Raw genomic sequence first — 21,334 nt, 5'->3', positions numbered from 1 at the left:
GCCAGGAACTGGGTACCAGGGCGGGATGGGTGAGAGGCTCTAAGGCACAAGGCAGGGAGAAGCGGCAGCGGGGTGCGGAAAACCGCACGCCCTCCCTTTGCCTCTGCTCCCCACCCCGAGGCGGCGGGGCGGGCGGGCGCGGTTCCGGGGGTGGGTGGGCGGGCTGGGCGGGGCGGAGGCGGGGCCGCAGCACTGGCTTCACCCAGCCTCTCCCGCCCGCAGCCAGAGCGAGCGGAGCCGCGGCCAGCTCCGGCGGGCGGGGGGGGCGCTGGAGTGCAGCGCAGCGCAGCCCCATCCGTCCGCGGAGCGGACCGAGCTGGAAGCCGAGGGCTGCCGCGGGAGGCGGGCGATGGGGGCAGGTGCCACCGGCCGCGCCATGGACGGGCCGCGCCTGCTGCTGTTGCTGCTTCTGGGGGTGAGTGTTAGCCGGAGGGGGCCCGCTCCCTTTCCCGGGATCAGAACTCCGAGGAGAGCCGGGCGCCGCCACCAAGGAAACAGAACAGAGCGTTGGGGTCCCAGATGCTGAGGGTGGGTGGTGGGAAAGGAGCTCTGATGCCGGGACCACGAAGGAGGGTCTAGGGTTCCCGGAGCGCAGAGGCGACTCTCCAGGGTGGAGATGGGGGCAAGACCGGAGCACGGATACCGGTCCTCAGGTACCGCAGGGGGCGGTGGGGGAGCTGGGAGGGGTCTTTCAGGAGGGGGCATGGGGCTCTCGGATGCCCAGGTTCTTCGGAAGAGGACACTCGAATGCCGGGATCCCGAAGGGACTTTCCCCTCAGCATCTCGGCCTCTGGAGAGTCGTGGGACAGAACCAAGGGGAGAGAAGGAGGGGGAACTGGACGGGGACTAGAGATGAGAGGGGCGAGCTGGGCTGGGGCGGGGAGCCCGGGACGACGGGATGGAACAATGGAGGAGGTCGGAGGGACTGGAGGCAGAGGGGACCTGGCAAGGACAATGGGGACCGGCCAGACAATGGGGGGGAGGGGCGTCGGAGGGAAAGGTTGGGGAGCGGGAGAGAGGTTCAGAAGTGGGTTAGGGAGGGCAGAAGAGGGGCGACGGCGAGGGCGGCAGAGAGATGGAAGCAAAAGGAAAGCAGACAGAGCGGGGCGCGGACCCTAAAGTGGTCGGGGTCCCGCCTGCCCGCTGAGGGACAGTGAGACGAGGAGAGCAGAGGCTTGGACATTTCCAGCGCCTGTCCCCGCGCTCCTGCTCGCGGCCTCTCCCAGTCCCGGAATTGGGGCTGCGGATCTAAGGCTGGGAGGGGAGTGCCCACTTCGCCGGGGCGAACCCGCTCCCGGGGTTCCCCCACGGCCGGCGGGCTCCTCTGACGCGCGTGTTCTCACGGCTTGAAGCAGCGCGGCGGATCGCGAGGGATGGAGCGGGTGTGCCCCTACCCAGGCTGGCGGTGGCTACGTCTCGGGGTGCAGAGCGCCCGGGCGCACTAGGCGGGGACCAGTCCTGGCCGCGCACAGCTCTGGCTGCGCAGGCGGGAGGCGGCAGGCAGGGGGCGCTGCGGGGCGAGGCAAGTGCAGTCCGCGGCTGCCTGCGAGTCTGGGGCTGCGCGCGGCTCCCCTAGCTGCGCGACCCGAGCGCCGCGCCCACCGCGCTCCGTGGGCTCCCGCGCCTCGAAGGGTCGGGATCCGGTCTGAGCCTCTCCTGGCTCTCGGTGCAAGCCGCTGGGCACCTAACGAGACGGGGGCGCCCGGACGCCTCGGATTCCGTCGCGCGGTGTCCCGAGCCACCGACTCGGCAAAGGTCGGCGGGTCCTCCGGGTGGTCCGACGAGATTGTCAGATGTGGCCTGCTGTATGGCCATGAACCGAATGCCCTGGAAGGTCTGGCAACGGAGGAAGCGTCTTCACTCTCCCTGCCAGCATCTTTCTTCCGAGCACTGCGCCCCAAATTCCGGCTTTACAGATACGGAGACTGAGGCTCTGAGAGTTTAAACGACTTGGCCAAGATCTCACAGCAAGTTGGGCCAGAGTCGTGGCTAGACTCCCCCGACCTGATTCCCGGCTCGGTACTCCCCCACCTTTTCAGGGGGCAGCCGCTGTCCCAGCTCGGGGTCACGGCTGCGTTTCCCAGCAGGGGCGGGGTTGACACTGTCCCCAGAGCCCGTCGCGGTAGAGCCTGCGGGTGAGGTGGGCAGAGATCCTGTCCGGGTGCGGGCCCCAGCCCGAAAGCTCAGCCCCAGTTCCCTGGAGCTGTCAGGACCTGTGGCTGCGTCCGGGGATTTGGGAGCTACCGCGGGCACGTCTGCTGACTAACGCCGCTGGTTAGAGACGCTGCTCAGACGCGGGTGGGCGAGCGTGGACCAGGAGAGCGGGGAGGAGGGACCGGATCCCAGAGGGGCGAGACTTGGGCTCCGGGTCTGGGCAGGAGCGAGGGTCCCCGCGCGAAGACCCAAGGAAGGAGGGGAGCTGGGCGTGGAGGACCTGGGCGCTTGGGAAGGTGTACCCCGACAGGAACCTGCCGTCTGCAGCCCCTGCGGCTCCCGCCTCCGCCTCGGCGCGCGGCTGCTCGGTCTGGGATGGCTGTGCGCGGTCCGAGTTTCTTCCAGTGCCGCGGTGAGAGAGGGCTGAAACCAGAGCGCGTCCCGGCGGGTCGGCTGGCGGGCCGCTCCGGTAATGGAGGCACTTTGTCATTCAGACGTTTGTAACCAGAGCTGCCGGGCTGGCTAATGCGCCTAATAGAGATGGAGCGAGGGCAGCAAATGGGCGTGCGTGAGCGGCCGGGCTGGGCTGGGGTGGATGGTGGATGGGGAGGCAGCTCCGGGGGGGACGGGCCCCCACCCCACTGTTCCAGTCCAGTCTGGCTCAAGCGCCTCGCTTCTTCCCTGGCGGACTGCGTGGAGAGGCGGGAATAATCGAATGTGCTGAGTTCCTACTACGTGCCTTGCACTTCCCTGGTAGTTTCTCTTGAATTATTTAATCCTTATAAGATCCTAGCAAGGTGAATTTAGTTATTCCCACTTCGCAGCTGAGGAAATAGAGCCTTCCAGACTTTCAGGCCCGAGACCAGGCTCCCCCAGTGAGTCAGTGGTGGCGTCTTTGTTGGAACCCAGGATGCTTGGCCTGGGATGTTCTCTTTCCTACATATGCCAGGCTCCCTCCCGCCCCCTACCTTCCATATCATGGAAGAGTCGTGGCTCTGAGAGATTAAATCGTGCCCTATGCCTTTGGCCCCACACATTTAGATCTGAGCCCCTTCTCCACACGCAGAGCCCCTGCCCCCCTCAAGTCTCTATGCTACATTATCTTGGGTAATTAGCTCCTTTCCTCCCAACTCCTGCCCTATCCAAAGGGAGTGAGGGGTATGTGCCAGTGCCTCCCCTGGGTTTGCATCGACCTCAAAAGGCCCTCCAGTTGTCTGAAAACCTCTCCCATCCCATGGCGGTGACCACGGCCCCATTCACTTGAGCCCTTTGCTGAAGCTGTTGGTATGGCTAGGGCTGATTATACTGAAACATTCGTATGGTTTCAAATACTTTCAACTATTTTGCTATTTCTCTCTTTTCTCTAATTAAAAAAAAATGAAAATTGTTAAAAGTCAATTCATCTAAGGATCCTTCCACCTTAGTTCCTGGTAAGGCTTGAAATGGCCAAAACAAAAAGATTACAAGCGTTCTTAAAAATGAGATGAAATCATTCTGTCAAATGTGAAATGACTAAGTGTAACACATATACATTTCAGGGAAATTTATCTGTCATTCCTATAAATTAATCCTTTTGGATCTGGTTTTGGAGCAATTAGCCTGAATGTTAGTCACCCCTCCCTACTTGGCTAAACTCTCCCCTCCTGCCTGGGGTCTCCTTAAGATGAGATCCTTCTTTGATAACTAACATTTATTAAATTCCTACTATAGACCAGATATATTTGCATAAATTATTTCACTTAATTCTCCCAGCAATCCTGGGCAATAGACATTATCAACCCAATGTTTTAGGTGAGAAAAACTGAGGTTTAGGGAGATTAAGTAATTTATCCAAAGCAACATACTATTAAGAAGCAGATCTAGGATTTTACAACATAGGGAACATAAAACAAGGACAGGAAATGCATGGTTACTAATTATCTGGCCCCTACTCCAAATGCAAGTTTCAAGAGAAGAGAGAGGACCTCAGGCTGCAGCAGGGAGAACAGGCTTCTTGGCAGGGGCATTTGCACAAAGCCCCCACCCCACTCAAGACCACTGTAGACAGATCTCCTCAGCCATCCAGAGCCCAACTAACTGGAACACAGCCAATGGCCACAAAGTAGACCCTGGAGGACAGAAAAGAGGGGTCCCAAAGTACGTAAATACCTTACTTACTTGTGTAATACTTACAGCAATCCTATGATGCAGGTACTGTCATCATTACCTAATTATGACCCAGGTCAAGTGTGGAGCCAGGATCCAGAGTGGCGCGAGAGCTCACAGATTGTACTCAGAGGCTTGCCTCCTCCTGGTTCAGATCCTATTTACATACCTTTATATTTTTTATTATTTTTATTTTATTTTTTTATTTTATTTTTTGAGACAGACTGTCACTCTGCCACCCAGGCTGGAGTGCAGTGGCAGGATCTCAACTCACTGCAACCTCTGACTCCAGGGTTCAAGCGATTCTCCTGCTCAGCCTCCTGAGTAGCTAAGACTACAGGCACCCGCCACCACGCCTGGCTAATTTTTTGTATTTTTAGTAGAGACAGGGTTTCACCATGTTAGGCAAGATGGTCTCGATCTCCTGACCTCGTAATTCCCCCACCTCAGCCTCCCAAAGTGCTGGGATTACAGGCGTAAGCTACCACGCCCAGCTGGCACATGCCTTTCTACCAAGGCGAGTTCCGCAGTTTCTGAAGATTCAATTAGACCTTAAATAGATTAGTGTGGTGGGGGAAGGGCTGCTTCAGGTCACACTCTGGTAGCAGCAAGAAGTGACAACTGATACCTTGACAGGAAGGGAGGAAACAGAAAAGCTATATTTAAAAAAAAAAAAGGTGACAGGAGAACTCAAAAAGACAAAAGTGTGGTAATTTGGGAAAAGAACACAAGAGTTTCCCTGCATTGCAGCCCAGAGTAATCGCTGGTGTAAATACAGAGTCCCTGAGTCATGGGAAGCCATGAAGGTTTGCTCCAGAGACAGGGAAGGGTGCAGCCATCACGGTGAAAAGGAAAAATGATGAGAGCAGCAAAGCCTGGCAGTCGGGAATCTCGGCTAACCAACAGTCGCTCTCTCAGAGTTCTGGTTAATTGAGGTCATACAGTATTTTCATGTATTTCAACTCCACGAGTGTATGCATTGCGTCCCTACTGCATGCCAGATACCACATCAGGCCCTGGGGCAATCCAGCTCCCTCGGGGAGCTGACAGTCCAGTGAGGGAGTCTATAAAGTTCAGGCCAGACAAAAGCAGAGAGAACCGGAGAACAGGCTGGATGTGTAACATGGCAGCCCCACCTAATCTGCGAGCAGTGGGTGCAACAGGACCACTTCCTCGAGGAAGTGACATTTAAGCAGAGCCCTAAAGGATGAAAAGAAATCAGAACAGGCCCTTCTGGAATCTTGCCTCTTGAGGGAAAGCCTGCATCTGGGACCCTGAGGCTCCTGGTCTGCAGATGTTCCCAGCACTGAGTGTGTTGCTGCCCGGGAGGAGGTGCGGCAACACCAAGGTTCCCCCTCCTCTGCTGCCTGTGCCTGTCCTGCTGGTCTCATGGGGACCACAGGCTCCCTCCTGGGTTGATCCAACCTGTCTATCCCCCTGACTCCTCTGTTTCCTTCCCCACCAAACCCTGATGAGACCGCAGGATATTTTAAAAGGCTGGAGGGAAAGGAGTGTCTTGGCCATGATCTGGCCAATGTGGAAGAAGCAGATTGCCCAAAACAAGCTTGCAAAGCTTCCCTCTGGTCCCACGACCCCAGAGCCCATACTTCTCAGCATCAAATGAGGGCTGCATGGTCTGGGGCCAGCAAAGCAGGCTTTGGAGTTTTATTAGACGTTAAGTTTTTTTAAAGGAACAGAAATATAAAGCAAGCCTCCACCAGCCCCTCCCCCTGGGGAATCTGGTGTTAAATTGTTCCATCCATGAGCAAAGATGCTTCAGTGGCAGGAACCTGACTCCCCTTTCCCTTGGTTCCTGAGCTGTTCCCAGTGGCCACATGGGGAAGGGGAGGACTGGTGGCTGGAAATCAAACCGTGGCAGGGCAGGGCTGCTGGGTGGTGAGAGCAGCCACCGTCCCATCATTGATAACAGTTCTCCTTTTCTCTCCATCTTGGTGCCAGGCTTTTGCCAAATGGCTGGTCTTTTGCCCTGGCACCAGGCTGTTGCCATCTCTGTAGAGAAATGAAGACTCAGAGGGAAAATGGGCAGGCAAGACCCCCATTGCAGAGTCAGGATTCAAACCCAAGATGCTGGCCCTCTCCTTTCTACTCTTGGGCATGGACATCTTCCATTTATTATTTAATATGTGGAATGAAGGACCTGGAGTAGGGCCCTGCTGGCCTTTGTTAGAAAAAGGCCCTCCTCTGGGTAGATGCAGCCCTGCAGGTGCAAAGCTTAGTGAATGGAGTTTGGGCTAGGTTTCAGCTCTACTTGTCCTGTTGGCTGGGAGCCCTGTGCAAGCTACAACCTGTCCAACCATTCATGACATCCCTGTTGGTAGGCCCTCCGCTGGGCCTCAGGCCACCTTCCCCAAGTGGTGTATCCTTGGGATTCCAGGAGTTGCTGTAACCCCAAGATGAACTTTGCAGCAGGTCAGCAGCTAAAGCTCTGACCTCACACCCCCAGCAGCCTGCACGGGCACACTCTCCCTCACTTGCCTTTCCCCTGTCAGCTTTGATGTTTCTAATGCCTCCCTGGTGAACTCATCCCAGCCCAGGTGGTTCTAATAGAAGGCAGTGGGAGGGGGGTGTTTGATTCCCCGGAAGAATCCCCCCGTCAAGGTTTCTCTTGCCAGTCTGACCCTCTGATCTCCCTCCATCCAGGTGTCCCTTGGAGGTGCCAAGGAGGCATGCCCCACAGGCCTGTACACACACAGCGGCGAGTGCTGCAAAGCCTGCAACTTGGGCGAGGGTGTGGCCCAGCCTTGTGGAGCCAACCAGACCGTGTGTGAGCCCTGCCTGGACAGTGAGTAGAGGGTGGCGGGCAGGAGGAGGGGAGAAGAATGGTGGGGAGGAGAGGGGTGAAAGGGAGGGTCGCTGGGGAGGAGCATGCCCAGTAGAGGCCTTATAAGTGGGCAGGGTCCCCTGCCTACCACTGTAAGGTCACCAGAAGTGGGTCTGACCCAGTGTAGGAGGCGCTTCTCTCAGATGCGAGAAGCTGAGAATGGAGAAGGGAAGCGTGCAGAGGGAGGAGGGGAACCCTATAAGGGATCTCCAAGGGGTGCCCATTCCCAGCTCTGGAGAAGGCAGAGGCCTGGTAGAAGAGTGTGGCTGGGCAGGGAGGAGTAGCTGATGCTAAGATCAGCTAAAAATATCATCTGCACTGCAAAATCAATGGCTGCCACTTATCCCCGGTGTGTTTGGGGGAAGGGAGAGGAGGATCAAATCCTGGCTGCCCTGAAGGCTGACCTTGGGGGATCCTGGGGATGTGGCTGCTCCTCCCCACAGGCCAGCTCTTCTTCAGCTTTGACCAGGAAGCAGAGTTTTCCCAAGGCAGCAGGGATGGGGGTCAGAGCGCCATGAAGACGTCCTTACTGTGGGGTGACAGAGGGGAGGGGAGACAGGGAGCTGTGCCTATTCCTGCCTGAGATTGATTCCTTCCTTCCTTCCTTCCTTCCTTCCTTCCTTCCTTCCGTCCGTCCTTCCTTCCTTCCTTCCTCCCTCCCTCCCTCCCTCTATCTTTCTTTCGACAGAGTTTTGCTCTGTTGCCCAGGTTGGGAGTGCAATGGCATGATCTCAACTCACTGCAACCTCCACCTCCTGGTTTCAAGTGATTCTCATGCCTCAGCCCCCTGAGTAGCTGGGACTACAGGCGCATGCCACCATGCCTGGCTAATTCTTGTATTTTTAGTAGAGGTGGGGTTTTACCATGTGGACCAGGCTGGTCTCAAACTTCTGGCCTCAAGTGATCCACCTGCCTCAGCCTCCCAAAGTGTTGGGATTAGAGGCGTGAGCTACCGTGCTCGACCCTGGCTGGGATTTCTTTCAGGAGGGGAGAGAATCTCATCTTCCTGGGCTGGTGGGTCTGGGCCCCTTGGCCCCAGTCTTGTCCAGGGTCTGAATCCCCTCATGCTTTTGAGTCAGGAGTCTCGGTCCCTGATAGGTGCCCCCAGTCCTCAGTTGCTGCCTTTGGGCCGTGGGCTCCCTGCCCTTTTCCTGACTCCCTGCCTTCCACCTGGCACTTGATGTCCACCTGGAGGGCTCGAGGGAACCACATTCAGATTATTCTTTAATCCGGCTGGGAATAAGGGGATAGAGCTGGGGCCTCTGAACCCACCTGCGGACCTAGTGTTACCTCTGGATGTCCCCCCTGAGTCTATCTGTCCTTCAGGCAACCCCAACTCTTGGTGTTCCCCAGACACACTGTTTTCCCATCTCTGTGCTTGTGGATCCTGTAACCCCATTCCCCAGCCAAGAGATGCCTGGGCGTATGTGTGGAGGTGGGACATCCTCCAATGCCTTTGCCATCTTGCTGTCTGGTCACCTGCTCTGGCCCTGGCCTAACAGGGTTTCCATTCCAGGGCGGGGGTGGCCAACCATCAGCTATCCCAGAACCTCCAAATCTGCCTCTCTCGCTTCCTAGACTCCAGCCCAGGGCTCTCGTCCCGGGACCTAAATGATGGGAACCCTTTCCCTTCGGTCAAAGGACCTTCAGCAGGAGGTGGGGTGGAGGACACCAGGAGAGGGAAGTTCCAGAATCTCTGGAAGGGAAGGGAGGCAGGCAGAGAGGTGGCTTTGAGAATCCTCCCTTCCACTTCCTCCCTCCCCTCCATTTTCCCCTCCTTCCCTGTCTCCCCCTCCTCCACCTCCAGCTGCTTTAACAGGCTGCCTTTACAAGCCCACTTTATGGGATGGAGACCCCAGCGGACTTTCCCTCTATCCTTAAAACGTTTCCACAAGGAAACCTATTAAGTCCCTGCCTTCATTCTCTGCCAAAAAAGACCACATTTTTCACACCACCTAAAACCCTCTCCCAGGAGTTTTCTGCTAATTTTCTGTGTTTTGCCATGAGCAGGCTTCTCCTCTTCCCCTCCTGTGTGACTAGACTCACCCTCTGTCACATGCCAGCCAGCCAGGACCCTCTTGTTTGTATAGCTCAGACATCCTGCCTTGGCTGTTTGTGTTTGGACGTTCTTTCTGCTGTCTGACCATATGCCTACCACCAAAGTTCACTGTCCTCATCGCTGTCCACCCCCATGGGGCCCAGTCTTTATAGGATCCCAACTACGTGCCAAGGCTTTATGGCTGAATTTCATTTATTCCTCACTACAACCCTGTGACTGCAGATATTGCTCCTTATTTTTACAGAGAAAGAAAAAGCTCAGAGAGGTTAAGTAAAACACCCAAAGTCACACAGCTAATAAGCTATGGAAGTGGATTTTGAATCCAGATCTGCCTGCTCCTAGGAAAAGGGACACAGGGTTCCTCTGTCAGAATTGACTTGAAACTGAAGTCTCCCTCCAGGCCTTTCTTCCTGGGTCTTTTCTTCTCTCCTCTACCCTTTTTCTTTTCTTCTTCTTCTTTTTTTTTTTTTTTTTTTGACAGCGTCTCACTCTGTCACCCAGGCTGGAGTGCACTGGTGCAATCTTGGCTCACTGTAACCTCTGCCTCCCATGCTCAAGCAATCCTCCCACCTCAGCTTCCCGAGTAGCTGGGATTACAGATGTGCACCAATATACTCAGCTAATTTTTGTATTTTTTGTAGAGATGGGGTTTTGCCATGTTGGCCAGGCTGGTCTTGAACTCCTGGCCTCAAGTGATCTGCTCGCCTTGGCGTCCCAAAGTGCTGGGATTACAGGAGTGAGCCACCACGCCCAGCCTTTGTCCCCAGTTCTGCCCCTTTCACTTCTCTCTGGCTTTTCCTTCTTTGCCCCCCCCATCCCCCCACCACACCCCCCAAGCCAGTGACCCCTTGCTCCATCTTGTCTCTGATGCCCTTGAATAATGTTGAGACCCCCCCCAACAGGCCTCAGTTTCCCCCCAATGGCGCTTTAGCCTTTCTGCCTCTGCTTCCACATTCTGAACAATCTATCCTTCCCTGGTTCTCAGGTTCCTAAATCTATGCTCTTCCTGTCCTTGGAGCAATGATAGATCCTGCCAGATCCAGGGTGGCACAGAGTTCTCCACCCAAGGCTGGAAGGGGTGAAGAAGATCTGGCCCTGCTCCTTCCCCTCCCTGTACAAGGAGGCAAGGACCCTGGCATGCCCGGCCTCCTCCTTATTCTGGAGTGCACATCCACTAATTAAGAAAACATGAGTGAAGAATGAGCTTGGACATCTCCCTTGCGTGCTTGCTGAAAGGGCAGAGGACGCATGTGCAGATCTCACAAGGGTGATCATATACAGTTGTGCAGCTTGTGTATTGCTCAACAATATCCATCTGAGAGAGTGAGTGTGGGCTAAGAGCCAGCTCTCTAGCTTCAGTGGCTCCTGCCTCACCTGAGCCCTCTTGCCTGCAGGTCCGTCCCCACCCTCAGGATCCAAGCCCTTCAGCAGCGTGGGGGTAGCGCCATGGGTAGGAAATTCTGCTGTCTAACCCCGGTCACTCCCATTCAGGCTGCATCTGAGCCCACACCTGTGTGGAGAGGAACTGAAGGCAGATGAGGCAGGAGGCTCCCTAGGGGAAGGCCTACCTTGCCTGGACTGGGTTAGCAGCCCAGCTCTGGCCCACGGGGAGGGCTGGGTGGGAACCATGTTCAGTTTATTCCTTAATCATGCTGGGAACATAGTACAGGCCTGGGAACTCTCAAAGAGAATTTGCCAAGAAACTTACCGGCACCAGCTGGGTTATGCCGGAAAGCCTCCCGGCCGGCCAGTGCTTCTGGAGCCTGGAGGATGCGGCTCCGGGCCTCCTCCCCCTTTCCCAGTTGGCTGCCACCAACTTTCACAGGCTAGGGGTCAGGGTCCCTTGAAAGAGGGTGGGAGCCGATGAGAAGGCTGAAGGAGGAAGTCAGCGTCCTGGCGGGCAATGGGGGAGGGAGAGACTCCAGCTCCTGCGTCCCGGGTGCCCAAAGAGCAGACGACTAAATCTGGTGTCCGTTGCGCTCAGGCGTGACGTTCTCCGACGTGGTGAGCGCAACCGAGCCGTGCAAGCCTTGCACCGAGTGCGTGGGGCTTCAGAGCATGTCGGCGCCGTGCGTGGAGGCCGACGACGCCGTGTGCCGCTGCGCCTACGGCTACTACCAGGACGAGACGACTGGGCGCTGCGAGGCGTGTCGCGTGTGCGAGGCGGGCTCGGGCCTCGTGTTCTCGTGCCAGGACAAGCAGAACACCGTGTGCGAGGAGTGCCCCGACGGCACGTATTCCGACGAGGCCAACCACGTGGACCCGTGCCTGCCCTGCACCGTATGCGAGGACACCGAGCGCCAGCTCCGCGAGTGCACGCGCTGGGCCGACGCCGAGTGCGAGGGTGAGCGCGATTCGGGGGCGCGGGGGGAGTAGGGGGTGAGGGGGTGGGCTGGGGGCATAAGGAAGGGCGCCCTCTGGAGGTCGACAAGGACCCTGCCTGGCCTGCTGGTGCAGCTTCGTGACCTTGAGGCAGCGTGCACCTTCCCTGAGCTTCAGGCCTTTCCTGGTAACCTAAGGGAGGAGGTCGTTCCCGATCCTGTCTCACCAAAGAAACCCTCTCTCTGTTTCCTTCTTTGGGCTGTTTGGAAAGTGGGCGTTCTCAGCGTCCCAGGCCGCGGGTACTACATTGTAACTCATCCTCCGGGACTCATTTATCTGTGGCTTCGCTTCCCGCTAGTGATTAGATGAACAGCAAGCAGCTGGAAGGTGGCCACCACCCCCAGGGCACAGAACGGGAGGGGTCTGATCCATGAGGCAGGCTTTCTGCACTGGAAGAGCAGCTTGAGGACCCTCAGGAGCTGGGACCCTTTGACTCTGAGCCCTGGTCTAGGTCCATGGTGGGTTTTGGCTTTGGGACCTGAAATGGAACCCACCCTGTCCTCATCTGACGTTAGGGAGTCCACTCCTGTCTCTGGGCCTCAGTTTCCTCACTGGTCATATGGTTGCCAGGGTTGTTGCGGGTTAGGGAACACAGTGGGGCTGGCCCGCTTCAGCTTGCCCTGTCCAGGGGAGGGGTCAACTGTGTTCTGCAGTTGAGTGAAGGATGAGGGGCATGCAGGGAACACTAAGGAGGGGCTCTGTGGAAGAACAAGGAGGGGAGGGGCAGACCTGGGGCTCAAAAGCCCGGGGACAAGGCAGTGCATGCTCGTGGCTATCAGCTCCAGGGATGGATGGGAGCTGGGTGTGCCCACCTTAGCCAGGCACAGGCCCCAAGAAGATGGGGTGGTTCTTGGGATGGGAGAAGGAAGCCCCATGGGAGCCAGGGCAGAGCTGTTTTGGTCTCTGGTTGGTGACGTCCGTCTCAGGGGAGAAGGGTGGGCTTTTCCACTTCGGGAGAGGCTGGCAGTGCCTTTATATCCTGTCCATCATCCTGTGGCCATGCACACGTTGAGCTATTTCCCTTTTGAGACCTAACCTGCATCCTCAGGTTGCCTTTACCCTGAGCAGGCAATACAGCACCTCCTTCGGTGAGCCCCCAGTTTGATGGGAGAGATAGCCTTCGCCCAGTCTAATGAGACAGACATGGTCCCAGCACTTAGTCCCCAGCTGAAGGAGAGAGAGCTCTCACTTTAGAGATCCCCCATTCTGATGGAGGCAGCAGAGCTTCTGCCTCAGTCAGCACCCAGATCTCCTGCCCCTGGGGACCCTCCAGTCTGATAGGGGCTCCAACAACCCACACCTGCCTTCCAAGTCCTGCCATCTCTGGCTTTAGGAGCTCAGGATGGGGAGGGCTGTTATGCTGGGCTAAGGCCAGGTTGAGCTCAAAGCTTCCTGCCTTGGAGAAGGAATGAGGAGTAGGATGTGGTGGTTCTGGTGGCAATTGCCCTGGGCCAGGACAGACAGGCAAGTGGCATCAGGCGCCAGGCAGAGCGCAGGGAGGGTTTCAGCAGCCAGGCATCAGGCAAGCGGGCAGCTCATTTCTGTAGGCAAGTCCAGACCAGCCAGCTGGGGGCGGGGCCGGGGGACTTAGGGGCACTGCTAGAGCAAAGAAAGGTGGTGGCTGCGGGAGGAACAGGCTTTGTCTTTTGGGGCATTCACAGATTCCTCTCAGATACCAGCCCACTTTCCCAGCCACCCCGAAGGAGGAGGGTGCTCCTGAGGGAGTGTTCATCCCGAACCCTGTTCCCCTTTCAGCTTCAGGCTCTGAAGGGTTAAATGTCAGCTCTGGGACAAGAGACCATTTCAGGGAATGGAATTTGATTCTTGGATTGGTTGCCCCCTCCCCTCCAGCGTACCATACTTTCCCCGGCATTTACTTACGTTTCAGGTGTCAACATGGTGACTCACCCACCCTCAGGGCAGAAGGGCTCCCCACTGCCCCAGTGAAATTCAGTTTGAATAGGGGTAACCTGGTCCCTCCATCCAGCCTGGAAATGGCTGTCAGGACCTGCCAAGGGCTTAGTAGGTTGGAATGCTAGTGGACATGGACACGTCTGGATCTCATCCCCCCGCCCCCCTCAGAGGGGGTTGGAGAGATGAGGGCAGCTCCCCGAGAGTCAGTGCCGCCTCCGGTCTGGCCATGCCTTGCTACCCTCCTATCCCTCCCCTACCGTGCTCTGATCTTGGTGACGGTCTCATTCATGGGCACCCGGACATGCACACTCCTTCACCCTCTGGCTTGGGGTCAGTCTGAGCTGAGCTGTGTCTCCAGCCTCTGGACTTGGGCTGCCCCCCAGCCATCCTAGTCCCCTGGCAGAGCAAGAGAAGACCCTCCCCAGTCCAGTGCTCCACCTGGCGCTGCCAGAAGACAGGGCTCTGTCTTCACTCCCTCTGGCCCCTCCCAGGACTGAGACGGGGAAGGGTGGGATGGGTGACAGATGGCAGCCCCTCACCGCTGGCAGCCAGATGGATTCTAGATTCACATCTGGGGGCTTTGCCCCTCAGAAGGTGCTGAAAACGGGCCTTTGAAGCATTTTCATCTTGAGTGGAAGAGGCCAGAAGACGGGTGGCAGCTTCCACTCCTGCTTGGGTGGGCAAAGTGGGGGCTGGGTGGGCAGAGCTGGGAGCAAGGTACCCTCCCCTTCACCCCATTGGCATGTCCTGCCTGCTTTCCCTCCCTGCCCAGGTGTGGAAAGCGAGGTGGGATGGGGTAGACAACTTCGCCCAGACAAGCATCCCCAGGCCGTCCAGAGCCCACAACCCCTAGCACTGCCCCTGACTGTGTGGCAGAATGGAAAATCCCACCCACTGGTGCCAGGAAGGGCTGGGTCCCCTGCCAGGGAGGCTGGCAATGCCCAGCTAGCATGAGAGGGTCTAGGTGGGTGGCAAGTCACAGTCTCCCCCCACCGGCTGAGGCATTGAGCTGGACCTGCCTCATGGGCCCCCTCTCCACTGGCTCTCTGCTTCCTGACCAAGAAGGGTTGGGGCTACCTGATGCTGTCATCTCTGGGTGGCAGGATCAGGCTAGGTGGGAGCCAGGCAAGACAGGAAACAGAGTCTGGCCACTGTCCAAGGGCTGGCTGGAGGGAGGCAATCCAGCTGCCCCCGCACCCCTCCTCTCCACCCAAGCCTAGAGCCTAAGACATGAGGTCAAAAAGTTGGGGAGTGCTCTCAGGGAGGTGGTGTGGGGGAAGCACCTCTCTGACCAGACCCGTGTACACTCTTCTTTCCTTAGGACAGGGGTGACTGGGGTCATCTAGGACAAGCTGGGGCCAGAGAGACATTTCCCGGAGTGATTCCAGCTCAAGGCCTCCCTGTGGTCAGGCTTCTTTGTGTGTTTGCTCCCAGGTGGTCCTCTCTAGGTACTCAGGGAGGTGGAATAGAATTCCAGGACCATAGCCCCAGATGGAAGGGAGCTTAGAGACTGTCTCTCTTAATAGCCCCATTAGATAGATAAGGAAATCGAGGTTCTGAGAGAAAAGGGGGCTGGCCCAGAGTCACCCAGCAAGTCAGTGGCGAAGCTGAAGGAGATGCAGCTCGGTGGGCCCGCAGGCCTTGCTCTTTAGTGTCATGACGTCATGCACGCAATCCCAGCCCCCACGCTGTGCATAACATCTAGGCACAAGAGCACCTGGAGCCAGGGTGGGGACACAGGAAGAACACTGCAGTGGGTTAGAGCTAAAAGGGAGGGGTGGGGGAAGTGGGTCCTCATTCCTGTGGCCTTTTCTCCCAGAGATCCCTGGCCGTTGGATTACACGGTCCACACCCCCAGAGGGCTCGGACAGCACAGCCCCCAGCACCCAGGAGCCTGAGGCACCTCCAGAACAAGACCTCATAGCCAGCACGGTGGCAGATGTGGTGACCACAGTGATGGGCAGCTCCCAGCCCGTGGTGACCCGAGGCACCACTGACAACCTCATCCCTGTATATTGCTCCATCCTGGCTGCTGTGGTTGTGGGCCTTGTGGCCTATATAGCCTTCAAGAGGTAAGAGAGGGCATGGTGGCGACAGAGAGGGGAGATGTTTACCTTCAAGGAAGACTTTGCTGTGACCTTGACCTGAAAACATACACACCCTTTTAACTCAACCCCAAACCAAGGTCATCCTCACCCATCATCCGCCGCCCCACTCCAGGGTGCAGCAGGTCAGCAGGAGGTGAGGGGAGAGGATCCACCTGTCCTGTCCTGTCCTCTCCTGCCCTGTCCTGGCTCCAGCCCCTCCCACTCCCATGCCGCACCACTCCCTGACTCCCCACCCCCAACTGCTTGTGTCCTCATCCCCCAACCTCCTTCACCCCACAGTCACCTGCATGTGCATATGTCTCTTCCCCTTCCCTTGTCACACTGGGAATGCTGTGGCACCCACATCCAGGAATCCAGGATGTGCGTGAACTCCCAGAAGGCATTTTAAAGCTTTAAATGCATTTTCCATTCTTTCTAAAAAAAAAAAAAAAAAAAAAAAAATCATCAAAGTAACACGTGCGTGTTTAGGAAAATGCAAACAAGACCAATGTCTTTCAAAGCAAAAAGTGAAAGCCTCCTTTTATCTCCCCAAATCCTACTCCTCTCCTTATTGGAATCTGTTTGAAATGGCTCCTTCCCAACTATTTTCTGTGTGTCTTTTTTATAAACATGTACATAAACCTTTTATAATTACATGTAAACATGGAGGGCTTTTTAGGCATCAGTGAGATCACATTGTACATATTCTATAGCTTACTTTTTTCACTCAATCTCCCTCAGGAGACCTTTCCTGAGGAATGTAGATTAGCTGATCATTTGTAACCACTCATTCAATAGTATAGATGGATGGTAATTTATTTAGCTAGTCCCCTATTGATGGACATTTGTTTTTTTCCCAGTTTTTTGTTATTGCTTATAATTGCAAAGGAAATCCTTGTATATATCACTGCCCACATGTGGGAGTATTTTAGAAGGGTAGATTGGGAGAAGGAGTTCCCGAGCAGTCACTTTTGCTGCACTGCTCATTCCGGGAACATTTACTGAACACTTACAGAGGGCGCCTCTGCCCTCATGGAGCTTTCAGGGTAGGTGGGGGGCAGATGTGCAAAGAGGAGCCTTAGATGCTGGGGTGGCGGTTATAGTTGGCACCCACCATGCCCCTGGCCCTCGCATGGCAGAGCACAGACACCTCAGCTGCATGGGCCACTACGGCCCCTTGTCCCCTGAGACCTGGCCTGTCCTCTGGCTCCAGGTGGAACAGCTGCAAGCAGAACAAGCAAGGAGCCAACAGCCGGCCAGTGAACCAGACGCCCCCACCAGAGGGAGAAAAACTCCATAGCGACAGTGGCATCTCCGTGGACAGCCAGAGCCTGCATGACCAGCAGCCCCACACGCAGACAGCCTCGGGCCAGGGTGAGCAGGGGCCCACTGGGGAGCTGAGGTGGAGCTGAGGCTGAGGAAACAAAAGCGATTAAGATTAGACTCAAAGAAGGACTGTGGGGGGAGGCAGGGCTGGCTCAGCGGTGCCTCGTAGATGGATGGAGAGGCTGGCCGGGGGGAATGGGAGGGAGAGGTCCTCTCTGGAGGAAGGACTTGGGAAATGGAGGCTTTTACAAGTTGGAGCATCCAGACTCATCAAGCTAATTGTCCCCCCTGGGGGCTAATTACTGCCCAAAGTAGCTGCAATTAGCCTCCTGCCCTGGATTTCTGGGGAACAAGTAGTTAAGTGTGTACCCTAATTAGTGGCCCATAGCCCAGCTCCGGGACACTTGCTGTAGTTGTCTGGAACTGAGAAGCCCTGTCTCCTCTTCTGCCATGATTAATTGCTGGGGGGGAAGAGAGGAGGGATGGGGGTAGGGATTGGGCTGGAGTGACAGGAGGAAGGGACAACGAGTCCCGCCAGGTGCCTTCACTTCCTGGTGCCCCACCCTGGACCTTGTCTTGGCCCCAGGCCTCCAGATGGGGAGGAGCACTGCCTCGGTCCTTCTTGGGTCTCACCCCAGTGCCCACTGTTGGGGAAAGGAGTGCAGGGGTAGGACCTGACTCTCCTCTGGGTTCTCTGCAGCCCTCAAGGGTGACGGAGGCCTCTACAGCAGCCTGCCCCCAGCCAAGCGGGAGGAGGTGGAGAAGCTTCTCAACGGCTCTGCGGGGGACACCTGGCGGCACCTGGCGGGCGAGCTGGGCTACCAGCCCGAGCACATAGACTCCTTTACCCATGAGGCCTGCCCCGTTCGCGCCCTGCTTGCGAGCTGGGCCACCCAGGACAGCGCCACACTGGACGCCCTCCTGGCCGCCCTGCGCCGCATCCAGCGAGCCGACCTCGTGGAGAGTCTGTGCAGTGAGTCCACTGCCACATCCCCGGTGTGAGGCCAACCGGGGAGCCCCCGCCCCGCCCCACATTCCGACAACCAATGCTCCAGCCAACCCCTGTGGAGCCCGCACCCCCACCCTTTGTGGGGGGCCCACCTGGCAGAACTGAGCTCCTCTGGGCAGGACCTCAGAGTCCAGGCCCCAAAACCACAGCCCTGTCGGTGCAGCCCGTGTGGCCCCTTCACTTCTGACTACACTTCCTGTCCAGAGAGAGAAATGCCCCTGCTGCCTCCCCCACCCTGCCCCTGCCCCGTCACCGTCTCAGGCAGCCTGCCCCCTTCTCCCACACTGCTAGGTGGGCCAGCCCCTCCCACCACAGCAGGTGTCATATCTGGGGGGCCGACACCAGGGATGGTACTATCGGGAAGTGACAAGGCCCCAGAGACTCAGAGGGAGGAATGGAGGAACCAGAGCCATGGACTCTACACTGTGAACTTGGGGAACAAGGGTAGCATCCCAGTGGCCTCAACCCTCCCTTGGCCCCTCTCGCCCCCCACCCCAGCCTAAGATGAAGAGGACTAGAGGCCTGTCAGAGCTGGGAGGGGGTTTCGAAGCTCATCCCACCCCCCTCATTTTGCATATAGGTCAGTGAGGCCCGGAGAGAGGCCGTGACTCGCCCAAAGCCAGACAGCAACGGGGAGGCCAAGTGCAGGCTGGCACCGCCTTCTCTAAATGAGGCGCCTCAGGTTTGCCTGAGGGCAAGGGGAGGGTGGCAGGTGACCTTCTGGGAAATGGCTGGAAGCCAAGTCAGCTTTGCCTTCCACACTGTCTTCAGACCCCCACCCCTTCCCCACTGCCTGCCCACCCATGGAGATGGGATGCTTGCCCAGGCCTGGTCCATGATGGAGTCAGGTTTGGGGTTTGTGGAAAGGGTGCTGCCTCCCTCTGCCTGTCCCTATCAGGCATGCCCGTGTGACATCAGTGGCATGGCTCCAGTCTGCTGCCCTTCATCCGGCATGGACCCGGAGCTAACACTGGCCCCTAGAATCGGCCTAGGAGTCAGGGACCAAGGACCCCTCACCTTGCAACACACAGACGCACACACACACACACAGGAGGAGAAATCTCACTTTTCTCCATGAGTTCTTTCTCTTGGGCTGAGACCGGATCCCGCCCGGGGCAGCTGCCAGAGAAGTATCGGAGGGAATTGAGGTCTGCTCGGCCGTCTTCACTCGCCCCCGGGTTTGGCGGGCCAAGGACTGCCGAGGCTGGAGCTGGCGTCTGTCTTCAAGGGCTTACACGTGGAGGAATGCTCCCCCATCCTCCCCTTCCCTGCAAGCACGGGGTTGGCTGGGCCCAGAAGGCTGCGATGAAGAAAAGCGGGCCAGTGTGGGAATGCGGCAAGAAGGAACTGTGACCCGTGGGGATTTCTCCCAGCTCTAGACAACCCTGCAAAGGACTGTTTTTTCCTGAGCTTGGCCAGAAGGGGGCCATGAGGCCTCAGTGGACTTTCCACCCCCTCCCTGGCCTGTTCTGTTTTGCCTGAAGTTGGAATGAGTGTGGCTCCCATCTATTTAGCATGACAAGCCCCAGGCAGGCTGTGCGCTGACAGCCACCGCTCCCCAGCCCAGGGTTCCCCCAGCCCTGTGGAAGGGACTAGGAGCATTGTAGTAAATGGCAATTCTTTGACCTCAACCTGTGATGAGGGGAGGAAACTCACCTGCTGGCCCCTCACCTGGGCACCTGGGGAGTGGGACAGAGTCTGAGTGTATTTATTTTCCTCCCCAGCAGGTGAGGAGGGGTTTGGGGGCTTGCAAGTATGTTTTAGCATGTGTTTGGTTCTGGGGCCCCTTTTTACTCCCCTTGGGCTGAGATGGAACCCTTTTGGCCCCCCAGCTGGGGGCCATGAGCTCCAGACCCCCAGCAACCCTCCTGTCACCTCCCCTCCTTGCCTCCTGTGTAATCATTTCTTGGGCCCTCCTGAAACTTACACATAAAACGTAAGTGATGAACATTAAATAGCAAAGAAAGAAAAATAGTACAAAGAGATTTTCTGGAAATACACATGGTTTGAATTGTTTGGGATTGGGTGAGTGGCAGGGACCCAGGTATAATTTCCAATTCAGTCAATTCCTGCCCTCTTTCCCCCCACACCAAAAGGGGAAGTTTTAACAGAAATCCAGTAAGTTCCCATGTGTCACTATGGGGTGGGGTGGGGAAGGAGAAAGGCCCTTGCTCCCAGATCTTGGAGAGGGAAAGTGAAAATGGCCACGCAGGAAGCTGGCCAGCTGTGAACTTGACCAGATGTCAGAAGTGAAACTGACCACAGGCAAGTCAGAGGCTTGCCAGGAGGGCCAGGTCACAACCCCACAGCTCCCAGCCACCCACATGGCCTGGGAGACACACACACACATACACACCACAGAGAGAGAGAGAGAATCTGGCTCCAGATGGCCTAGCAGGAGGCATTAGGCAGGCCTGGCCTGAAGTTAGGCAGGCAGGCCCCTCCCTTGTAGCTCTCGTGGGCAGGTCCTAACCCAGGCTCCTGACAGCCTGGCTTCGAGCCCTGCCTGGCCCAGGCCTGGGAGCTCCCAGGGCTGCAGGGCTCCTGGCCCCTGGCCTGTGCCTGTCTCTGAGGCTCAGCCTCAGCCCCTGCTGGTTGTTTGGCCAAGTCCTCCGGGGAGACTGGCTTGTGGTCACTGAGGAAGACAAAGAGAGGCTTGCTCTTCCAGTAAAAACAGCAAACAAGCCTGCTGACCTCCAGATCCAGGGAGAAGGGCCAGCCAGGCCCAGCCAGTCAGACAAGGGTGGAGGGGAGGTTCTCTGTCTTCCATTCCTCTCCTACGCCCCCAGACTGTGAGGGGTGTAAGGAAGATGGAAGCTGTTGTGGGAGGGTTTCAGAGTAGGTAAGAGAAATAATCCTGGTACTTGGAAAATTAGTATGATGGGAAAGACAATCTCTGCCTGGAGCGAGGCTCCCATCTAATGAAGGAGACAGTCCCAGAATTGAGACTGATGAAGGAGGCACACCTCCTGTCCTAAGGGTGCCCCCATGCTGATGGGGAAATATACTCTTTGACCTAAGAGTCGCTCTCCACTCTGCCCAGTCTCTTGTCTGGTGGGGGAAAACCAGATGCTGTCCTGTGAAATAAGGAGAACTCAAATCCCTGCCTTCACCAGCCTTACATTCTTGAGGGAGCTAGAGCAGACAGGCCCTATATGGTGTGTACTGCTATAATAGTGGGGGGATCCTAAGCAAGACCGACTCATAGCAGGGGTCAGGGAAAGTTTGCCAGAGAAGGGATATGGAAGCTGAGTCTTCAAGGATGAGTGGAGTTAACTAGACAGGTCGTGGGGAGAGTGCTTCTGGCAGAAGAACCAGCTCAGCAAAGGCCCTGGAGGGCGCCAGCACAGAGCACATGGGGCCTGGGGAGGCTCCAGGGCCTGGAACCCAGAGAGTGAGTAGGAAGGTGATCAGTG

The 21,334-nt window shown here is 57.0% G+C and overlaps 1 protein-coding gene across 1 annotated transcript; it reads left to right on the top strand.

Moving 5' to 3' along the window:
• Window positions 1-224: 224 nt before the first annotated feature.
• Window positions 225-19,890, top strand: NGFR (nerve growth factor receptor). The gene is made up of 6 exons (XM_032163306.2): window positions 225-415; window positions 6,961-7,102; window positions 11,185-11,544; window positions 15,316-15,568; window positions 16,797-16,957; window positions 17,610-19,890. The coding sequence occupies exons 1-6, from the start codon at window positions 350-352 to the stop codon at window positions 17,909-17,911; spliced, it is 1,284 nt and encodes a 427-aa protein (XP_032019197.1). The 5' UTR covers window positions 225-349; the 3' UTR covers window positions 17,912-19,890.
• The last annotated feature ends 1,444 nt before the right edge of the window (window positions 19,891-21,334 follow it).

Source organism: Hylobates moloch, unplaced genomic scaffold, assembly GCF_009828535.3.
Source record: "Hylobates moloch isolate HMO894 unplaced genomic scaffold, HMol_V3 SCAFFOLD_10, whole genome shotgun sequence".
In the NCBI taxonomy this organism is placed as follows: domain Eukaryota; kingdom Metazoa; phylum Chordata; class Mammalia; order Primates; family Hylobatidae; genus Hylobates; species Hylobates moloch.
This window is presented reverse-complemented; position numbering and strand designations above follow the sequence as displayed.